At 39.1% G+C, this 22,690-nt stretch overlaps 3 protein-coding genes across 7 annotated transcripts in view; 1 reads left to right on the forward strand and 2 right to left on the reverse strand.

Annotated features, from left to right (window-relative positions):
• Positions 1-22,690, forward strand: part of LOC146690274 (uncharacterized) — a 300,316-nt gene that overhangs the window by 93,443 nt on the left and 184,183 nt on the right. The window lies entirely within an intron of this gene.
• pla1a (phospholipase A1 member A) lies at positions 1,957-15,890 on the reverse strand. Of its 5 annotated transcripts, none has more exons than XM_085435281.1 (12): positions 15,389-15,890; positions 13,987-14,203; positions 11,738-11,915; positions 11,406-11,514; positions 10,235-10,336; positions 9,534-9,668; positions 7,442-7,534; positions 7,018-7,182; positions 6,401-6,490; positions 5,984-6,089; positions 4,800-4,955; positions 1,957-2,409 (listed from the first exon to the last, which is right to left on the reverse strand). In XM_085435281.1, the coding sequence occupies exons 1-12, from the start codon at positions 15,453-15,455 to the stop codon at positions 2,322-2,324; spliced, it is 1,506 nt and encodes a 501-aa protein (XP_085291407.1). In that variant the 5' UTR covers positions 15,456-15,890; the 3' UTR covers positions 1,957-2,321. The 5 variants fall into 5 exon arrangements, with proteins under 5 accessions (XP_085291407.1, XP_085291406.1, XP_085291409.1 ...); XM_085435280.1 differs by having other exon boundaries at positions 7,018-7,200; XM_085435283.1 differs by lacking the exon at positions 9,534-9,668 and having other exon boundaries at positions 7,018-7,200; positions 15,389-15,889.
• On the reverse strand, positions 16,340-20,354 carry hsd3b1 (hydroxy-delta-5-steroid dehydrogenase, 3 beta- and steroid delta-isomerase 1). The gene is made up of 3 exons (XM_085435287.1): positions 19,996-20,354; positions 19,533-19,697; positions 16,340-18,027 (listed from the first exon to the last, which is right to left on the reverse strand). The coding sequence occupies exons 1-3, from the start codon at positions 20,144-20,146 to the stop codon at positions 17,219-17,221; spliced, it is 1,125 nt and encodes a 374-aa protein (XP_085291413.1). The 5' UTR covers positions 20,147-20,354; the 3' UTR covers positions 16,340-17,218.

Genomic DNA, 22,690 nt, shown 5'->3' on the forward strand with positions numbered 1-22,690 from the left:
CAAAACAAAACACAGAAGTTGAATAAAACATGAAGGAAGTGAATAAAACTCAACAGATATTAAAGTAGAAAAAAACAAAATCTCACAACATAAGTGTTTTTTGGGAGACAATAATTTGTGAAAGTGACAGAAACCTAAACATGAAGGATTGCACTGAGACTCGTTTAAAAGAAGCGGAAAATTTATTTGTGTTGTGAGGGAGAAAAGTTGGAAGGTAATGTGTTTTAATCGCATGCTTCATACAGTACTGTAGATACATGTTTGCTACTAGCCATAGTAGCAGAAGTCAGGTTCAGTGTGCGCCGGTTATTTTGTTGTAGAATTTTGCAGTGATCCTACGGCCACAGTACACGGTGCACATGGTCAATTGTGTGTGTGAAACAGCCAAAATTATGCTTCACAATTAATATTTTTATGCTAATTAGCATGTAATGCAATTATAGCTAAGCTAGTGAATCTCAATTTGGGCCTTCTCGTATTATTTTGCTTGCGATGTTACTGACCCCATTGAAAAATGTTTCAGTGGTAAATCTCTTCAGCAAACAAAAACTTATTTCTGTTGTGAGGGAGAAAATGATCCAGGTAATGTGTGTTTTAATTGCATGATTCATGTAATACTGTAGCGACATGTTTGCTATTAGCCGTTGACTGTTAGCTTGGCACTTTTGCAGCTATTCTGTCACTTTAATGTCTTCCAAAAAACAGTATTTTGTGAGGGTATTTTTTGTTGTTGTTTTGGTAAGCTTTTGCAGTGTTTTTCCACTTTATTTTTTTCTGTTTTGCTAATGCTAATTAGCGCTTCCATTGTGTTCTTTTGTGCTTTTGCTACATTTTTCCATTTGCTGGTGTTTTCTTCAGTTGCAGTGTATCTGATCTTTCATGGCCTCTCTACCACGAGTCTGAAATCTGCCTTTAACATTTTAAATACAATAGACTATAAAATCACATGTTTAACAAATTAAAAGACTCAGAGAAAGATCTCTCCAGCAGACATGCTATCTTGCTGATATTTTATCAACATGTCCTCATCTATGAATTAGGCCCCAAATAAAATCATATTTACACTATCATATTGATTGGCACTGTAGAACTGAGGACAGGCAGCCTTCACTTTGTTACCTACCAGCACATTTAATGTCTAAAATGTCATTTCATATTATGTGACTAAATTTGCTTACATTTCAGATTGGAACTGTTTTTTATTCAGATTTGATTTTCACGTGATTTAATGTTACATTTCACTTTGGAAATTTGCTTCACAAATAAATAATAATTATTTTAATGAATGTTGATGTAATGTAGGAGGGTTGCTGCACATTTTCTGGGTCTGATTTTAAATAGCTTTGACAATACATGATTTAAGTTATGAAACAGCTTAACATTGGCAGATGTACATTACAATCAAATCTTCCTTCAAGCTCTGGAAAGCATTTGGCTTTGTATCCTTGATCTTTTCAGACCTGTCTGGAACATTTTACCTGCCAACTGGTTCTGTTGTCTTCTACCATTTCACTGCAATGTTTTGATGTGTCATGTTTAGATTAGTGATCAGATTACCAAATTCATCCTTTTACATGCTCTCTGGTGGATATATATTAGAAGCCTGATTTTTTAAAAATGTTTTTAAACATTGGTGTGTTTAATACACAGGCATAATGTGAATCACGGTATTTGTGTGTTATTGAATTCAAAAGACGAGTGATGAGACTAAAATGAAGTCTAAGTATTTAGAAAACATTCTTTCATGGGGCCAAGATTTCTCCAGATGATTTAAGTTGTTTATTTTCTGACTGTTAGCTTCTTGTCATATCTGTCCCAACCGCACTATGTAGCACTGTGATGATGCTCAAAATGATTTATGTTCCACCCCCAAAAAGTCAAAGTACACACAGATTCACCTCAGTGCAAAAGGACAAATCCTTTTAGCCCTGAAATCAGGAGAAAAGAAAGACATGGTTAAGAGTTTGTTGCTGCATTTAATGCTAAAAGAACAAAAAACAAGGGTTTAGGATGTGAAACTAGACTGTTTGGTTTCATTAACACTTCAACGCTTTAGTGAGTATAGGCAAAAAAGAAAGATAATTATAATATTAATAATATTGTACCAGAAATACTGATAATGTAAATAACCTTTTTCCCCCCAGTTCTAGTCATGATGTTAGAAAATATAAGGCTCAGCCCCCTGAGGTTGAACTCCAATGATATTTTCTCAAAATTAAACAAGGTATAAAAATGTGAAACCATCTCTGTGTTAGTATCTTCATAGGTCAGATTGCTGCACACTATGCACTTTTCAATTGTTGTCGAGGAGATCATTCTCTTTAGAAGTCACACAACTGCACAAGGTCGTGGGACCACCGAGCTCCCCGTTTGATGTTGATGTTGTTCACACACACAGGATCTTTGCGCCTGAAAGAATAAAACAAAAACACACACTTGTGCAAAACAGACTTTAGTCCAAGTGAATATATGTAGCATATTCATTGTAAGAATCCAGTAACTGTTTAGGAATCACTGACATTTTTATATGCAGTGCCCATTTTCTGAGGCTCAAAAGTAACTGGACAATTGATAAACAGTTTTTATGGCCAAATGAGCCCCGTTTCCTATAATTCCATGACAAATTAAGCAGATCCTGGAGACTATGCCAGAATCCCAGCTATCACAGGGAGAGAAGCGAGGTGCACCCTGGACAGCTCACCAGTCTAGCATTTGAAAATTTGAAGAAGAAAGAAATTTTTTTAGAAATGATCTTAAAACAAATAAAGGAGGACTTTACTGCCCAATCAGCAGTACCAGCAAAAGACCATGGAAGACAGAAGAAGTAGATGACTGGAAAATTATTATCAAGGTAAAGAAAAACATCTGAGTCAAGAACACTCTCAGGGAGGTAGACACATAACCAGGGGTGCACATAAGTGGTCCACAGGTGTGCATGCGATGTCAAAATAAAAGACGCGCACCAGATAAGAAGTTGCAATGCGCGATTGCGTACATAAGACATTTCCTCCTCTCTTAAACCCCATTAACTCCTTTAAGCAGTTACTTTGGTGTTCCTCCACCTCCAAAGAAATGTCAGAAGGAGTCCGAACCGCAAAAGAAGCTCACCAGGAGGTGAGCTGGTTTCAAACAAATGATGAACGCATAGAGATGTGGTGCAGAATATGCCGTGAAAATCCCACGGTAGCGGACAAAAACAGTGCCTTTTACATGCACACAAACGCGCGTTGCAATTTTTTATCTGGTGCGCGGCTTTTATTTTGACAGCGCATGCACACCTGCGGACCACTTATGTGCACCCCTGCAAATAACTGTCAAAGTCGACCTTCATGAATGGAAATACAAAAAAGGTGCAAACCACTGATTATTCTCAAGAACAGTAAGGCCAGATTAGACCGATTAGAAAAACATCTGAAAGAGTCTGCACAGTTCTGTAGACTCTGTAGCATGACCAGATCATGCTTTTGAGTTACTGAAGATAAAACTAAATGCAAAGACACTCACAAAGAAGCAGCATCTGAAGGCAGCTGTAGGCTTTGGTAATGTCCATGAGTCCTACACTTTAGGCAGTCATTGACCACAAAGGATTTTCATAGAGTATTAAAAACAGTCCTTATATTTAAAATTATATTAGTTTGTCCAATTACTTTTCAGCTTCTGAAAATGGCTGTAAGTCTGCACTACAATCATTTCTTGATTGATTTAAAGTCCCTTGTGGTGGTGTACAGAGGCAAAATTACAAACATGGTGTCAGTGTCCAAATACTGATTTTTAGGACGATTAATGTTGGCCTGTTAGCCTTTTTTGTTCATAGAAAGAGAGGCGAGATAAACAGGAAACACTGGGGTGAGAGACGAGATGGCGCAATCATGAATCATGTGGTCAGCTCTCTACACTCCCCGAAGTGAAATAAAGAACTATTTAAGCAACTTTAAGCACATTTTTGATACTGGCCAAATTCACACTTTCTGCAAAAGGTTAGATTTGATCTGAAGCTCAAGTAACTCAACTTCCAGCTTCTGATCACAAAGAGAAGGCCGCCCACTGGTGATCTCTGAGGAACAGTAATGCTCTGTAAACTACTCATTTCAGGGTCATTTCAGGTTTATGCCAACCTAAGGGTGGGACAAAAAGGACAGAATGAATGGATTTTACATTTTGGACAACACTGTGTGTTACTGGCACGGTCTGGTTTCAACTCTCTCTCATATCATGACATAACCTTTCAGCAGACTGCAGGACTGGCACATTAAACAGCTGACAGACCTGACACTATTCTCTAGTATGTCCGTTTACCCTGTTTCTTAATTACCTAAAGAGAGAACACCATCGCTGGCATTTCTGTAGAGCAATTTGCTGTAAGGCTTTGGGTGACAAAACAACAACATGTATTGCTGAAAACTATACCTTCATTGACTCATTGCAGCAACGTTTGCTTCTGTTTGTCCAAAGTACTGTAACAGGAAACTGCAATAACAACAAACTGAAGCTGTGTGTTTACATATTTTGGAAATTTAACATCCAAAGACAGCAGGGATAAACTCCAGCCCCCCGATGACCCTAATAAGCAGTTAAGAAAATGGAAAGGATGGATGGAATAAGCAATTGTAGCATATGCTGAGCATACAGGTGTTTGCCTGTAAATCGTGCCTTGTTAAAATTCATTGGTAAATGTTGTGTTTGACTTTTTATGTGCTACAGAACATATTAAAAAAAGCAGTCCAGTATTTGTTTCAATGAGAATAGGACCGGCGGCTGAACTGAACTGTATTTATGTGCATGTTGTGTCTGCGTCCTACCTGAGAGAGGGAAACTCAGTCACACAGACAGACTTGACGTGGATCTCTGCCTGTCTGTAGAAGCGAGCTCCTGTGTTTGTCAGCCTGATGGAGTTGATTTCACACTGGGGGGTAGAGTGAGCCATCACCGTCCTGTACACTGTTGTATCTGTCTGACTGTAATACACACATATAGTGCATGTGAAAATAATAAACCACACAAGATGAGACAGGCGCTTTCACACAATCAACATTTATCATACTGGGAAGTCACAGCTAAAACAAAGGTGGTGCCATTCTTCAGATTTAATAAAAAAATGACTAAACTCACTAAACTTGTGCTCTGAAAACACGTTTTCCCAAAACTTTTCCCATCTGAACTATTCTACCCATACAATACATCTGATAAAATAAAAAGTGAACACAAAAAAAAACAAAGCACAAAAATTGCTTACAAAGAATGACTTGTTATACATTCCTATTGAATTTAATTTACCTGCAAACTGGTATGAAAATACTACCAATATTCATCACTGTCTTTTAGTCTCTGTAAACACAGGGACAACTATCTTTATCATGTGGTCTTATTCAACAGTTACTGAAATCTCAGCTCACCTTCCTTTACTGTATGTCTTCAATCAACTATTTAGGCACTTTGAGCCTCTTGATACCAAATAAGCATCAGCCTACATGTGCATCATTATATAGCCCCAACTTATCATCTTCTAATGGCAGCTTCCAGCAGGATAATGCTAAACATCACAAAGCAAAAAGCTGCTTTCTCAAACGGGTCTCATGAAAGTGACGTGCTCATGAGACCATAACCTGCTCTGAATTCAGAAGGACACTTTGGGATGTAACAGAAGTGGAGATCAAGGATGCACAGGTACAAAACCTACATGATGCAGTCACCTCATGTGGGATCCGCAACATCAAGAACAGATGCTTTTTTGGGAACGCCGAAACTGTTGATATACTTTACCAAATAAAGTGCACGTTCAGGGATTCAGATCCTGAATGCAGACATTTTTAAAGTCAGATTTTTCTGCTAGCGATGAGTTTTGGTCATTCCTAATTTTTTAATTTGTTCTTTTTAGGTATGGAACTGAATACAGTACATCCAACTGTACATATTGTACTATTCATTAACTTTAAAGAGTAGGATCTTTGCAATATGACATGCGTATGGTATTTGTGATACTTACAGCCTGAGGATCTGCTTTGTTTCCAGGATGTCAGCTGTCAGGGTCACTTCAATCTCAGCGCTCTTATCCAGTTTCGAAACTTCCAACTCCACCAGGATGTGGTGAGCTGAACAGGGAAACAGTGGGAAAAATGTCATTTTAAAGTACGGTAAAACAGGAATTGTTAAACCGTGCTAGTTTAGTAGAAAGAGGAAATCTTGCTATTGGTGGGTTGGTAGGGAAGAGTCAGAGTGCATAAATGATTAAAATAATTTAGCTGCCTTCTATGTGTAGTGACGAGAGGTTAAGTCTAATGAACGTCATTCAAACTACTCAAGAGTTTTAAATTTTTCTTAACAGGAGATTCAAGAAGATAACATTTCTTTTTAAGAAAAAATGAAAAATTCCGCCGTCTCACAAATACACTGCAACACTCACCACAATATGGCTGTGAAGAAGTCGTGAGGAGGAATAGCGTCTGCTCTTTGGGAATGGGAGATATAGATATCCCACTGTTTTCTGATAAACCTGGAACACACATAATTAAAAGGAATGAGTCAAAAGTAATTTCACGTGCATTAACTATGTCTGTATGAGTATGTAGAAGTATATTAAGCTGAAACAATAAGAAGCTGTCAAAAGCCGACGTGACAGTGTCGGCTCCACTGGAGGTGGAAGCAAAAAAGAACCTATCCAGTTTACTTTAAGTGAAATGTCATAACAACTTTATAAATACTTAAGATTTACTTTATAGTTAATAGACTGTATTGTTGGAACAAGTGTTTTGCAATAGAATGGAAGAACCACTGACAGCAGCAAGTCTTGTAAAAATAATGAGGCAGCACTATAGGCTGCAGGACTATTAATATAACTTATAACTCAGTGTCATATTAATCTCGAGCTGAGAAACGTTTTTATTGTAGAGACAAATGACACTCCCAAAATATGCACTCACAGCTTTTCACAGTAAGACACAGGATAGTTAGAAACTAACAGCAGATAAAAGGGAGCAGCAGCAGTCCGTGTGCTGCAGGTGGTCACCCACGTGTTATTACCTATTACTGGACATTTCCCTCTGAAGATGTCGCAGTCCATACAGCGTCCCTTCAGGAAGTCCTCATAGTTGGAGCACGGGATCCCCATTAACGGGCACGAGCCATTCAGCGCGCTCATGTAGACGTCCAGCGCCCTCATGTGGTCACATATCACATAACTGTACACTAAAAAATACAAGAAAACTGACAAAATATTGAACTTCTAAGGGAGACAGATGTCCAGAGACTCTCATTAAAGTAATGGGAAAAAATGTCCAGACGAAAAACTGGTTCTGCTCAAAATCTACTCATCTGTAACTGGAATTTCATTTATAACAAAAAAACAAGGGCGAAAGACACCAATGTGAAAACAACAAAAAAAGAGATCCTTTCCTTCTAGTTCCCCCTCTCTTTTTGTTTTTGTTTTAGTGGGTCTTGAACTTACTTGAGTCAAACCTGGAGCGTGCACATCCAATCTGGTCCTTCCCTCCATTCAGAAAGAAGTCCACATGGCCAACAGGGATGGAGATGCCAAAATCTGATACAGAAGAAAACTGTCAGCAATTTGTTGCTACATTGCACTGCAAACAAAATTTCAGGTATAAACACAATGTGATTTTATCAGCTGTAATACAAGTGTTAATAAATACAAAAGACTTCCAATGAACTAATAATACAGTCTTTTAGGACATTTTATTAGACAGAAAAAATAGAGTGGTGAGTGAGGTGAGTTGGTAAAGATATGTGGAAGCGTTGCTGGTTTTGCTGCTGTTAGTTACTGTTAGCTACTGTTAGTCTCTGTTAGCTGTTACTAGTGAAACTTTCTTTGAAGTGAATGTAACACTTTTGGACATGGACACATGAGCGAACAAAGTCTCAGGATGTGAGAATGTAATCAAACTAAAGTGTGATTTTTAGGAAACTCAAACCTAGCTTAGCTAGTATACTTAGCTAAACTCGGCTGTTAGCTGGTGTTGTGCCAAAAAGTGATTTGTAGTAACTCTGTGTGTGTGTGTGTGTGTATACACACGTGTTTAACACCGAATATCTTTGCTTATATTCATAAATAGTCTGCAGTCAACAGAATTTACAAAAGGGGTTATATATAAAGTAAAGAAATGATCTGTTTTACAATTATCTTTATGACTGCGTTATTGTACATACTGTGTTCTACCTTATAATCAGTCCAGTCTTTTTTTGGCAACTTAAAATATCTTTATAACTGTTATATTTGTTGCAGTTTCTGCTGCCCTCTTGGCCCGATCTCTCTTGAAAATCACATTTTTAATATCAATGAGAATTTTACATAATTTTATTTATGAGTGTTAAAGTTGGTTTACCAAAAACTGACTGTAGCTTCTACCTGGTGACAAAATGTTCTTTCTGGCTTAAAATGGCTGTTAACTGAGATCACTCATAAGAGATATGTTTGACATATGTTTCACAGAAAATAGGCCAACAAGTAATTTACAACTAATTAAAAACCTACAATCATTTTTTGGCAAATACCAGAAATCACTTTTTGTCTAGCTGTCCAGAGACAGGAGGGTCTGGCAGTAAGTAGTTGGAACAATGCTGGGGATAAATAAGCATGTTTATGCATGCATCTGTGTGTTAAGACCATTACACAACAATCTATTGTGAAAAAACAATGTGAAATTCAGATTTTGTTGCGTAATGCACACACACACACACACACACACACACACACACACACACACACACACACACACACACACACACACTGAATGGGGTTTGTTTTTGCAGAAAATCCACCCTAAAAAAATCTATTGTGACAAAAAAGTCAATATCAAGCCATGATGAGACATTCTGGGTTCATCCAGAATCCAGTTCCCAAAGCAGCAGCAGGGTTGGATAGTTCTTGTATATGTTTCATGTTGGCCAGTTTGAACTCCTGCTGGCAGAACTGGGACCACATCTGAGGAGGCAGAGAAATAATCTCAGAGCTGGCAGACCTGGAGCAGTGTCTAGCTGCGTGTCTTAAGTAAAATAGTATTATTTTAGTATTTGGATATTCAGTACCAGTGTGCACTTTGAGTTACAACACACTAGTTGGCAAATGCAGTGTTCTGATTGGTCTGATTGATTTTTTTAGAGCTAAAAAAAAGATAAATAAAAAAATCAAGCTTGGTTTGAAAAAACACAAATGCCATTAGGTGTGAATGTGCGAGTGAATGTGAGCGCGAATGGTTGTCTGTCCCTGTGTGTTGGCCCTGCGACAGACTGGCCACCTGTCCAGAGTGTACCCCGCCTCTTGCCCTATGACAGCTGGGATAGGCTCCAGCGCCCCCCGCGACCCTGAAAAGAAGAAGCGGAAGCGAATGGATGGATGGATGGAGTCAAAGGCTATTTCATGGGCAGGTTTAGGCAGTTCCTTCGTTATGTCATTATCAGTTAAGCAGATAAAATGATAAAAGGCCTGGAGTTGATTTGATGTGTGGTGCTTGCATTTGGAAGATTTTGGTGTGAACAGCAACACAAAGAAAGCACTGGTGACCTCAGCAATGCACAAAGACCTGGACGTCCACAGAAGACAACAGTGGTAGATGATCGCAGAATCATTTCCATGGTGAAGAGAAACCCCTCAACAACAGCCAACCAAGTGAACAACACTCTCCAGCAGGTTGAAATATCGATATCCAAAGAGAAGACTGCACGAAAGTAAATACAGAGGATTCACTGCAAGGTGCAGGCCACACATAAGCCTCAAGAACAAAAGTGCTAGATTGGACTTTGCTAAAAAACAAAATCTTAAAAAAGCCAGCACATTTCTGGAAAAATATTCTTTGGAAAGATGAAAACCCACATCATCTGTAAAATGCGGCGGCGGCAGTGTGATGACTGCCAGTGGCACTGGGACGCTAGTGTTATTTGAAAGAGAAGATTTGATTGTTCTTGAGAACATTAGAGTCTTTCAAAGCTTTGATGACATCAGGCATTTTGAATAATATGCACAACCAATGTGTTTTATCACACCTCAAACTCAAACAAAAGCACATTCATATCTTTGTGTGCCTTAGTAAAGCGTAATGTTACAGTTCCACAGTTGCTCTTTGTTCATAACTTCCAGTAATGAGAAAAAAAACAGAAGTCATCAGCCTGGCTGATCTGTCAATGATGCTTTCTAAGGGGTTTCATGTAGTTACAACAACAGTAAGTGGTCTAAGCCATGTTAGTGATGGAAATAAACTTGCAGGTTAAGTTAACGTTTTCTCACAGTCAGAGTCTGTGTGGATGGCATCCACAAACTGAGCGTCAGAAGGGTCCAACCGGCTATAGGTGTCCGCTCCTTTAAACATGGGTCCAGCAGGGTCCAGGCCTGTTTGAAAGTTTAATATCTTTTAGATTAAGCACATGCCATGAAATTTTATATTACTAGAAACAACAAAAAGAGTCATTTTTCTCCAGTAGTCTCATAATGAAAGAACTTCAACTATGGTCAGTGTAGTACACATTAGTGCATTGTCCTGCTTTGTGTTTAAAATGTCAAACAGTGTCCCCATGTCCTGGGAACATGACTAGTCTTTTTATATGAGGTTTTTAGTTTGGATTTTATGGTTGTAGTTTATTCTCTACATATTCAGTGACCGTTTGTAAGGCAGAGGTTTGGCAGGACTGAAGAGTAAAAAAAAAATGGGAACAGTAGGAGAGAGGAAGCGAGAGAAAGTAAATATTCAATTTAATGTTCAGTAAACAGTGAGTTTAGCTTTAAAGTTGATGAACTCTACCAGTCACAAAAAACAATAACAAAATCCAAACAACCGTCCTGATTAACTGACCATCAAACCAACAAGCAAGTCAAACAACCATTGTGCCTGCCAACCAACCAACTAACCAACCCACCCATCCTGTGGACCACCCATTCAATCAACGATAAGCTAAGGGGACATTTAGTGAAAGCTTTTGAATTTCTTTATTCATCAGCTTGGTGTCATTTTCAAATTTTATTCTTGTTGGGATCAGTGAAGCCTCTGATTTAACCCCACACAAGTCTGTGTCATCAGACAAAAAGACCTGATATTATCAACTGAACAGTGGTGTATTGTGCTGGTGGTGCTCTGCTGAAAGGGACTGAGCCTTGTCAAAACACTTCACAGTGTCTCTTTTCAATGTACTGTTGTTCTTTGAAGAGCCCTGCTAATTTTTCAGGGTCTCACTGAGATCTGTGAGAGCCTGTGCTGTGAAAACCTTCACTGTCTTCAATCCTGTTGTCTCCTTATTTCTGTAAACCCAATACCAGCTACCAGCAACCTAAACTTTATTTCCACCACAAGGAGTATTATTCTGAGGTGGAGCACATGTGCAATGACTTTTTAAGTGTGCAGCTGTGTTTCCAATTCAGTTTTACATTGCAAGAGATAATATGTATGTAAGGTGTCTGATCTCACCTGTGATTCTTCCTATTTTCCCTTCGAACAAAGTTCCCACAAAACCAGCGACATGTGCCCCGAGACTGACCCCGATAAAGTGGAAGGATTGGAGTCTGCAGCCATGATTCTGTTGGAGAAGACAATCGCAAGAATAGACTCTGTATTCAATATAAGCAACCACAAACATATTTTTGTCATTTGTAGAATGAAAAAAAAAAAAAACTCTTGCAGATTTTTTTTCATAGACTACATAATATCTAGAAAATACTTCTGTAAAGAGTAAAATGAATTGTGCCTTTACATTGCTCAGGGTCGTATTGTGGCTAACGAGCATTTGAACAGCTTCGCACCTGCAGCTGATTGATGAGGACAGAAATCTGTATGGCCACCTCCCTGTAGATCTCTACCACCAGGTTGTAGGCAAAGGACGCACTGCGGACCCAGTCCACCACCACCACATTCACATCTTGAGATCTTAAAAGCGCCTGGCCTAACCTCTTCACCCAGGAGGGCTTACTCCCCCGGGCCCTGCAAGGATGGGTTGAGGTCAGAAGGCAATTAATAGTATATTAATATTAAAAGTCTAGTTAATAACTACTAAATTCTCTTTATAAACTACACTAAGCTGATGAGCTTTTAAAATGTATTCCATTACAGATTACAGAATACATGCCCCAAAATGTATTCTGTAACGTATTCCGTTATATACGTTACTCAATGAGAGTAACGTATTCTGAATACTTTGGATTACTTAATATATTATCATGCTTTTTACAACTACGTGAATGTATTATTGCTGTGATTTATTACTGTTACTGAAGGTCCGCGGCTCCGAACCATAGTAAAGGGACCTCTGGCTAATACGTTGGTTCCGTGTCAGGCTCGTAGCCGAAAAATAGCTTTACTTTGTTGTCTGGGTCAACTTTGCTTGAGAGAGGCGTTGAAAGGCTGCTCCAACAGAACTTATTGTTTTCGGAGGAAAACACGAACACAGCGCATCGAGTCTTAATAGCTTACTTACAACTGGGCTCGTCAGGCACTCTTCTTGGCTGCAGTGGTTATTATTATATTTACATGCTTCCAGCTCCCGTTTTTGCTCGATGACAACTCCTACTTTTCCACTCGCCTTTTTCTCCCTTCTCGGGCTTACAGACCCATAACGTGTATGGCAGTCCATTCTCCCTGCAACACGGACTACACTGCCCATGAGGCTACATTCTTTAGAGCTTTTTTTTTTTTTTTCATTCTTTAGAGCTTTTTTTAATTTATTTTTTCATTCTTTAGAGCATTCTGCCCGATTGTTCAGTCTGACGTCACTAGCCGTGTCTGGGCCTAAACTCCGCTGCAGGTCCATATATCAAACGATCACTATGGGATTACTGAGAGTTGAAAAACTGTCTAAAATCTTTCGTCTTTAATAAAATGATCAGTGTTCTGCTCTACCAGGTGTAACAATTGAGTTTAACATCCAGGCATCCATAAAAACGGAATTTATGACATTTAACGGAGTTAGAAGTTAGCAGGGAGTTAGCTCGCTAGCTTCTATCTAAATACAATATAGCATGTCCTGACTGCAGGGTTTTGGAAACAAATGAAAACGTACAGCTCTGTTATCACTTCCAACATAAATGAAGACAGAAAACTAAACAGCAGTGACGTTTGTAGGGTTACTGAAGTTTGGCTAGCTGGTATATAATGACGTGCTACGTGACCGCTAGCGACACAGCTATGTTAGCATAACATAAACAAGCTAACTTTTTTTTCCACTCGATAAAAGTTAACGTGAGTGTTCTCGGTGGTCAGGAACAAATGTAATCGCATGGCAGGATGCTGTAAAAGGACCAAACTTCAGCCAGGAGAACAACTGAGATAATCCATCCACAATACGAGGTTAGTCATTTACATACTGCTGCATGGGCTAGTCTGTAGCTACATCCTAAGGTTTTAAAAGCTGAGCTTAAATAAATGATTAGCGGTAATAAAAGCCGAGGGAGGTCAACAGTGATCACTGACTGTTTTAGGAGCTTTTTGAGATCAAATAGAAGAAAATACATAACATTAAACATGTTAACAACACAAAAGCCATATTAAACGCAGACTACTTTAGGCCCGGAAGTAGGATTCGTCGTGTCATCACTGAACAACGGATTAGTTTAGCACAACAACAACAACAAAAAAGGCTCTCTCACCCAGGAAACACAGACAGAAAGAGAGCGTCACCCTGTAACCATGGCAACCGTAACCGTGCCACCTGGAACAACAGAACGTAGCTGTCAAACAAAACCCAAACAGTCCTGACCCGCCACAATATGAAACAGGGAAGTACCGCCGTGTAATCCATTTATTTCAACAAAGTAACTGTATTCTAAATACCACCTTTTTAAACGGTAACTGTAACGGAATACAGTTACTCTTTTTTTGTATTTTAAATACGTAACGGCGGTACATGTATTCCGTCACTCCCCAACACTGACTGTGGCTGTTACTCTAACATAACTGGTGCACAGAATAGCAATAGCACTGATCGGTCCAAAACTATTACATTTGTTTCATTTAAAGATTCAGAGGCTCGTACTCTGAAACGAAATAAGGATCTCACCTGTACCCGTGGATGATAACCTTTGTAGGACGCGAGGGGTTGAAGTAGGAGTTCTCCATGGTGAGGGACGTCTCATTGAATGCTTGTGGACAGTCCATGTTTTTCCTGGTCAGCAGCAGATACTGGACGTTCAGTCTGACTCTTTGCTGCTGGTATTCCCGCCATGTGATGTTGTTGAGATCAGCACAGTGATTATCTTGCTGCCTTTCATCTGAAGCTAGTAGAAGTAGAAGGGCGTAATACATACTATGTAGTTGTTGTTTTAGCCTCACTGTATCACGAAATAAAACTTGCGGGTTTTGTATTTGACAGCATTGTGATTACTACTCTTCTACTACAAAGCCATGCTGTTGTAATAGATGCAGTATGTGTTTTACCATTGGCTTGCTAAAATATGCACAGCGTGGATGAGTGTATGTGCTGCTCTAAAACCTATAGACACATTTAAGGATTAATGGCGCTTTTCCAGACGTGTAAGCTGCCAGTTCAACAGACATTAATGCACCCCTATACCATCAGACTTGCAGGTTTTCGAACTAAACACTGATGACAAGTTGGATGGTCCCTTTCCTCTTTATGGAAGGAAGAGTCCATGTTTTTCAAAAGGAATTTCAATTTTTGATTAGTAGATTTATCTCAGTTTAAACCTTTGATGTTATTGTGAAATGTGGGTTCATATGATTCACAAATCACTGGATTGTGTTTTTATTTACATGCTGCACAGCATCCTAACCTTTTCAAAACTGGATAACCAATTGTCTTCCCCTTTACTTCAAACATCACATAACAATTAGTGTGGCAGTCCTGTGCAGCTTTAACACTTTGGCTTTACTATATTTGGAAGTAATTATTTAAAATTTGTCTCTACTACGTTTATCTGACCCCTAACGTCATCAGTAATTTACAACACACATTTAACCAACATTTCTCAGTCAACTATGAAGCAGTGCCTAATCGGGACTTCTTGACAAGTTTTATAGGTCTATGCATATTTAATGATCAGATGATTAACAATCTAATAATGTCAGCCATAGTACTATATTAGTCACTTCAGGCATTTTTCTGCTAGGACAATAGCTTCACTTTTGACAGCCATCTTTAGGACATTTTACTGGTAATACATTAAGTATTACCAGTAAAATGTGAAATTAGCATTTTCTTCTTTGATTCTTACAAAGACACTTGGAAGGCAGATAGCAGAAAAAGAATCCCACTTTACTGTAGAGGACAAGTTCCTCGTTTGTATATGGTGCTATGTGTTACGTAATCACTGACTTGCGACAAAAACTCACATAACACAGTCCCTGTTCCGTCTTTCAACCCTCTTTGCATACATATTTAGAATAACTGTATGGAAAAATGATGCAGCAGAGCAAATCTCCTTCATTGGCACAATACTTACCCACCACCAGTGATGTGATGTAGACCGACAAAACACAGAAGAGGAAGGTTTTGCACTCCCAAAGCATTTCTGTGGTGTCAGTGAAGTGAAGGTTGAAAGTAGCTGCCAGGAGTTTGTTAGTTCTTAATGGTGCTCAGCTGCTCTCTTTAGCTCCCAGATTGGTGATCAGCTTTAGGCTTGACTAAATCCCAGCTCTGTGCAGTGCTGTAACACTGAAAGAGAAACTCAGAGTTTATCTGGCAAACATCAGGGGTGAAGCAATGCTGGAATCCATATAAAACAGGCCAAATTAGTCCAGAATATAAAGACCCGGGTTCACTGTAACATTCCACTTTTAAACTGAACGTATCCACATCAAACCTCTCGGTGTCATTTTCTTTTTGTTCACCGAATTCAATTAGGGGGTGAGTTTTCTTTTTTATTCCTTTCCCAGTCTGGGTTTGCTCTGAAAAAGTGGTTGAAAGTCTTTGCCTGGTGGTGAATCCATGACCTCATTTGTATTCAATGGCTGTTTGTTTAAAAGGCTGGACTCTGGCCTGGCTGCCCACTAGTTTGTGTGTGCGTTTGTGTGCGTTTGAGAGAGAGGCATAAGACAGTGACCGGAGAAATCTGGAAATCAGTAATCAACTGATTTTTGAGTCTTAATTCTTTTTTTTACATAATCAAGCAATTCATGTGAGTCCATCACACACTATTCAGTCTCTATGACAACATTCATTTCCTGGAAACCTAACCTATACTTAATCCAAGTGTTCATCACAAACTGCATGACTTACACCGTGAGGAGTTGCTTTTTGTTGTTAAAAAGAGAGGCAGGTTTCCACAGTCTGACTGTATGTCACACTAATAACACTGATACACACATGCATTCATGCACGCACAAATGTAATCCTTTGCATTTTCTTTGTGATAATGTGATTTAAAGCCGTATGTGCAACGTGGACTCTCCACTTAAGTACGGCGAGTTTATTTTTTATCAAATGGCAAAGTTTGCAATGTCACTGAAGTTTGAGATGAGCTTTACTAAAAAACATCAGTAAAAATACAATGAGAATGGGAATTTTTTTTCTCACAAACACTTTATTAGTATTCGTAAGACAGAAACAGCAGGTCATGCAGTAGTTTTTTAATTGAGCACATATCCTCTGTGTCATTTTGGGATAAATGGCTAGCAGTACAGATTCACAGCTCCTGCTCTAAGACAGTATGACTTTAGTGGCTGTGTTGTCAGTCGAACAAAAACATATGACAAAGTTATCAAGGTGTACTTTGAAAAACTTTCACAAACATGCCATTTGAAAGAAATGTCAACACTCATGCTCTGTTTTCACATGCTATACACTTCTGCTTACTGTCACAGGAAAACTATAAATCTGTGTTATTCATGTAAAAAAAATCACAATTGGCAAGAATGGAAACAAAACACAACAGAAACATTGTTACTGTAGCTAGTGGTGTTTGGTGTGCATGTTGTAGGTATTCAAGCTTGAAGCCAATGTGGAAATGATTAAAGCTGTAGTTTCATTAATGCTCACTTGAGGCTGGCTCTACATGTATGTCAGTCCCCCTAGACTCTCCATAATATGCTTGCTAGACTTAGTTCAAAGGTTAGCACTTAACCCTGTTTTCTGTGAATGCAGGTATGTGTAGCACTCTTTATCAAACTTCCCATGTGGGTTAATGACGTTTATTATCTTATCTTAGAAAGTTAAGCCTTAAAAACAGGACTTCACAATTCCATGGTTAATTTCAAATTATGTCTATATGTTTAACAGTTTCACAAAAAAAAGTATTAATTTTGGGTGCTAATGACTTTTGGTCATTTTTCATCTATTTAGACAAGATTCTTTCTCTCTCTGCTGGCAACTGGGAGGCGAGCCATTCAGTGGTGCGTTTGCGTGCTTCCTCCCAGCTATATTTGGGGACATATCCTAGATCCCTCTTGGCTTTCTCATAGGAAAAACTGAATGGCGTGTTCAACATGATGAGGAGCTGACGGTTCAGTGGCGGGACGATGCGTATGAAAGGCCGTAGGATCCAGGCTACTGTCTCCATAAGGAAAGTTAGTAAGTAGAAGAGGGTGAGTGGCAACATGGGTTTCTCTTGAATACTGAAACCCAGAGGAGACATCACGGCGTGGTTGAAGTCTGAATAACTCACAGGTGGTGTGTCATCAGAAACGAAGTAAAACTTCCCTCCAACAGCATTTCTTTTCTGCGGATCTTTGAGGCTGCGGGATGCTTGGAGATGAGCGGCGGCCACGTTGCCCACATAGACAGGCTTCACAAGGGCCTCGGGGAGCGACATACGAAGCAGAACATTTCGGTTTTTTATCCCATCGACCATGTGGCCTAGGAGGAAGCGGCAGCCCTCTCCATAGATATACGCAGGTCTGAGTGCACAGGTGGCTAGCTGGCCTCCGTTCTGGAGCACCTCACCGTTGGCCTTCAGGGTTTTCTCCTCAGCCTCACTCTTGGTCTTGCTGTAGTTGATGTCCAAACTGATGTCATAGACGGTGTCCTCACTGCCATTGATTATGGGTTCTCCCTTGGAGTTTGGCCCCATCACTTCAATGGTGCTGGTGTATATGAAGGACGGCACGTTCTCCCGAATACATGCCTCCAAAAGCAGCTGGGTTCCTACGAGGCAAAGATGCTGCTGAGTTAATATAACTAACAATAAACACTGCATATCTCAGAGCAGCACAAAACTTTTATGTTATCAGAGCAACAAGAGAATAAAGTGACTTTTCAAATATCTGCAATTATATTATGTCATCTCTGATTATGCATTTTCCCTTCATTATTTAACTGCTGTTTGTCTGTTCAGGTTATTCTCGTGTCAGGTTGCCAGTTTTGCTATGTATCTGCTTTAAGATACATTATATATAATGAAACCTGGCGCTTGTGCTGTGGTGCTGAACATGGTAAAAACCAAAATGTTAAAAAATAAGAGAACACTTGAATCACACACTGGATCTTGATGAATAAAATATTCAGTGGAAAATGTGTTCCCCCTAGTGATCTTCTTCCACTTATTCAAATCAGGTGGGTGGGTATGGTACACCCCAAACAGGTCTGTCGCAAGGCTAACGCACAGATAAAAACATGTTTGCAACTATTCACACCCTGTGAATCACTCAATTATAAAAAAGGCACCTACAGTTATGGTTAGGAGTTTACATCCACTCATCACGGACGTGAATATTATGGTAATTTTGAGGTTTTAGTTATTTATTCAAACTCTTCTTTTTTCCACAGAGGAATGATTGTACAGCAAAATCTTTAAAGACTTAAACAAACAAGAACTGGGTACACAAGTTTGTATACATATATATGTACATATATGTGTATATATATATATATATATATATTTTTTTTTAAGGCAAGGCAACAGGGAGAGAAGGTTAGCTTTGCCAAATTATTACTAGAAATAAACGACCAAAAACGACAGTGATCTGAAACACACTGCTGATGCTGTAAAAGTACACCTATATAGACAAACACACAATTTGATATTATCAGTTGTGGCATTCCCAGAGTTGGACCTCAACATTATTGAAATGGTATGAAAGAGCTTTGAATGTCCTTCAAGAGGCCGGGAACACTTATCTTGAAGGCTACTTAAGAAAAACAAGGACGCTTGAATAAAAGAGTTCGGGCTGTGTTGAAGAATAAAGGTGGTCATACAAAACAATGACTTTCAAGCTTGTTAGAATTGCACAGGCTGTTTTTGCCTCATATGCTGTAAAGAAATGAGGAAGGGCTCAACACTGTTGCCCAGTACTAGGAAGGAAAACTGTCATTTGATTTGCTGGTGAACAGTTTTTAAAATGCATTGGACAGTTGTAGGTTTAACTAAAACAAAGCAGCAGGAATATTCATATGACATGCAAGTGCTTTAAGGAGTGTAAAGTAAGTGTGAACTGGAGGAAGTAGAAGTAAGCACTGGGCTGTAATAGTGAAAGCAGATCAACGGCCAGTTAACACAAGTAATGAAAGCAGTTTTAAATGTCAGTGGTACAAAAAACAAAAACTTTCAACTGTAAATAATTCTGCTTCTTTGTTTTATGTATGTGATTTGATAAATGTATCTGAAGTCACATGAATTAGGTAAGCCTTCGGTGGATTTGTGACAGCCTTACCTTTGACATTCACTCCGAAAATCTCACTGTACTCCACTGAGTCTTTGATGTCAATGATGGATGCGATGTGGAAAACGATCGATGCCCCACGGCAGCATTTGATCAGGAAATCACCGTCCCTCATGTCCCCTTCAAAAGCTCGCAGCTTTGTCTCACCTTTGCAGTCTGACACAAAACAAACCAGTCACCGAGACAAAGCAGCAAGACGCAAGTTATTTAGTTTAATCTAAAGCAAATATTTGGTTTTCAATCTACTGTATTGGAGACATTAAAAACACATTTACATTACAGCTTTTAATTGAGGAAGTCAGAAAAGCTGAATTCTCAAATCTTTATATTGGTATATTCTTCGATTATGTCAGTAAAAGAATATATATAAGACAAATCTACTCCTGCCCATTTCATATCAATTCATGAATTTTAATCTGGAAAAGGGGATGTTTTGTAGAAAAGAACGGTTTACCCTCCAAACTCTGCAAATACTGCAGCTGTATCTGTTTGTCCAGAAGTCGAATCTCAGCCATTTTCTCTTCTTCCAGCAGCAGCCTCACCAGCCTCTTTCCCAAGAATCCACAGGCCCCCGTCACCACGCACACATCACCTCGCAGAGACATTGCAGGTCTCTTTGTATAAAATAAAGGCCCGTTAACAGTCAAAAAGCAGTTGTTTTCTCTCTGATGCAGAGCCTTCTCAAAAACAGTGGCTAAAAATGAAGAAAAACCCGAATACAGAATTGGTGTTGGATGTTTCGTGATCTGTCTGTGAGGGACGGACAACACCTTCTGTTCTCTCCACCTCAGCCCTTTTTGTAAGCCCAGAAAGTTTCCAAAAAAAAACTTCTTTTCTCTAAGGCAGTATTGAAAAAGGGGATGGGCTCAGCTACTCCAGCATGGAATGTGATGCTTTCTAGGGCTGGACAAAAAAGCAGCTGGAAGGGCTTACACCGTATGCCAAGGACATTTGCTTTTGGAAAATGTAATCTTTTGCTTAATTAGAAGGAGTATTTCATTAGAAGAGGCAGGGAGACTCAGCATGTGACAAAGCAGGAGCTGAGGGTTCTTTGCTGCTTTCTGCTTTCACAAAATGAACAATTCTACACGGAGAGGCACGTACCCCGGCCTAAGAAGCACTCAACAAACACTGAATCAGAATAAAAAATCTATTACAAGTAAAGTGTTTAAAATCCCATTAAAGTACAGAAGAACTACTGCTGAGTAGTCTAATATGTAACAATAAACCTACATATATAAAACATGAGCAGGTTCTTCCCACTGAAATGTACTAGTTAAATAAAAGATCATGAAGTGAGACTTCCTCTGTCAAATAACCGATTTACCTGCCGCATAGCACTTCAATATCTTTGACTTTGTTATATTCCACTTTGGCTTCTCAGCTCTTTGGTAATGCATTTTGTGTGTCTTTTATTGTATTTAAGGGCGTGCCTACAATACTCATACACCTTTTAATTACACATTACACTGTACTACGGAGGAACATACACACAAAGGCATCCGATAGCATGGTAAATATTAAATTCATGGCAGTGCAATTACAGAAAAACACTGAACTGGTATTGTTCAGTCTTTAATAGCACTGTGATGACAATGTTTAAACTTCTGTTTTATGTTATATTAACATATCTTTCTTTGTTTGAGTTTAACTGGGGGTTTGGATTCTCCTTCCTGGTTGGCAAAAGGTGTGGCAAAGGGCTGGGGGTCTGAAGTACTGCTGACAGCCTTATTGGACTAAACCACACGCTTCATTGCCTGGGGAGGTGTTTGGAGTTTTACTGTCTTGTGCTAGTTGCTATTTTGAGTTTAGTTTATTGAGTTGACCTTTTTATTGGCCAAGTTTTTGGTTCTGTTAATTATCTTTCATATTTTTGCGTCAATAAAACCCCCTTTTTTTTATTAAACACTTGTGTCCTCTATGCCTTACTGCTTGGTCCCTGACAAGCACAAACACCTCATACCAACTGTCAAGCACGGCGGTGGTGGCGTGATGATTGTGCTTGTTTTGCAACCACAGGGCTGTGTACCTCTGTATTCTAGAGTCAAATGCAGGGCCATCTGTGTAAAGCTTGACTGAAATTAGGTCATGCAATCCCCAGCACAACAGCAAATAACTGAAATAGAATTACTGAAAAATAACTAAACCAAGGTGCTGTAATGGTCCAATGAAAGTCACATTTCAAGCTGAAATACTGTGACTGGACCTTAAGAGAGCTGTGCAAGAAAGATCTGACTGGGAAACCACACACTTACTAGGAAACAACCTGTAACTGAGAAGTTAGTTAATGAGAACCATGGCTAACCATGCTTTCTGACCATAAGAATGACTATGATTTTCTGCTCAGTATGACCTTAATCTAGCTGTCAAGGCTAGAAAGTCATCAGATAAGTGTTTGCTGAGATCACAGAGAGAGCAAACCGAGGTCGATTTTCCTGGACTTCATTACAACTTCTATGCTTGCTTCACTTTTCAGACTTGGAAGCTACATCTATCTTTTATACTGTCTATGTTCGGCACAGTTTAATTCTGGAGGTTGTCAATTTGGATTAGGTCACTTTTAGCTAACTTCTAGTGGCCATTTTAAGAAATGCAGTTTTAGGCATTTCCACATTGGCTTTACTGCTTGATTGGCTGCTAGTTAACCCTTTTCTCTAACTATTTATGCCTGCAGACTATGGAGTACTTCTTCAACTACTATGTAAAACTCAGTTAGATTACTATGGTTGAATATTAGAAAAAAACCTTTTTAATGTTACCGTCCAGGCATACTGATATAAACAAGTCTATTTCAGACTTGTTTTTCTGCTTTATTGAGATTTTCAAAGGAAGGGTTTTATAGGGATTCTTTAAGGGGAAACACGAGTAGATGAGATGTGCACTCTACTAACAATGATTAAGTATCAAAGTCTGTCTAGAAAGGTGCAAGGCTACATGAGCCAAAGAAAAAAACAGCCGACATTTCAAGGTAACATCTGTCTGCCAGATGGGCAACTTTGTTTTTACATATACATGAATTATTATTATAAAGTCGGCCATTGTTTATTCAGCAGTGGGTACACTGGTCACTGGGCTGGAAACTCCTGGGTGTTACAGGGTTTTAATGGTCGCACCACAATCATCATATATAGAGCTGATACCTTTCTTAG

Source organism: Copadichromis virginalis, linkage group LG16 (genome assembly GCF_057382275.1).
Source record: "Copadichromis virginalis isolate Kocher_CV1m ecotype Utaka linkage group LG16, C_Virginalis_male_GT1.1, whole genome shotgun sequence".
In the NCBI taxonomy this organism is placed as follows: Eukaryota; Metazoa; Chordata; class Actinopteri; order Cichliformes; family Cichlidae; genus Copadichromis; species Copadichromis virginalis.

Bases quoted from the DNA above. Each gene is read 5' to 3' on its own strand.
- pla1a (XM_085435280.1), bottom strand. From the start codon at position 15,455: ATGCTTTGGGAGTGCAAAACCTTCCTCTTCTGTGTTTTGTCGGTCTAC. The intron at 7,535-9,533 runs GTCTTTGTGCAT...CTTCTGTATCAG, and splicing joins TGTCTTCTGTGGACGTCCAG to ATTTTGGCATCTCCATCCCT. The intron at 4,956-5,983 runs GTAAGTATCACA...TGTGTATTACAG, and splicing joins ACAAAGCAGATCCTCAGGCT to TCAGACAGATACAACAGTGT.
- hsd3b1 (XM_085435287.1), bottom strand. From the start codon at position 20,146: ATGTCTCTGCGAGGTGATGTGTGCGTGGTGACGGGGGCCTGTGGATTC. The intron at 19,698-19,995 runs GTAAACCGTTCT...GTTTTGTGTCAG, and splicing joins GTATTTGCAGAGTTTGGAGG to ACTGCAAAGGTGAGACAAAG. The intron at 18,028-19,532 runs GTAAGGCTGTCA...TTTGCCTCGTAG, and splicing joins TTTCGGAGTGAATGTCAAAG to GAACCCAGCTGCTTTTGGAG.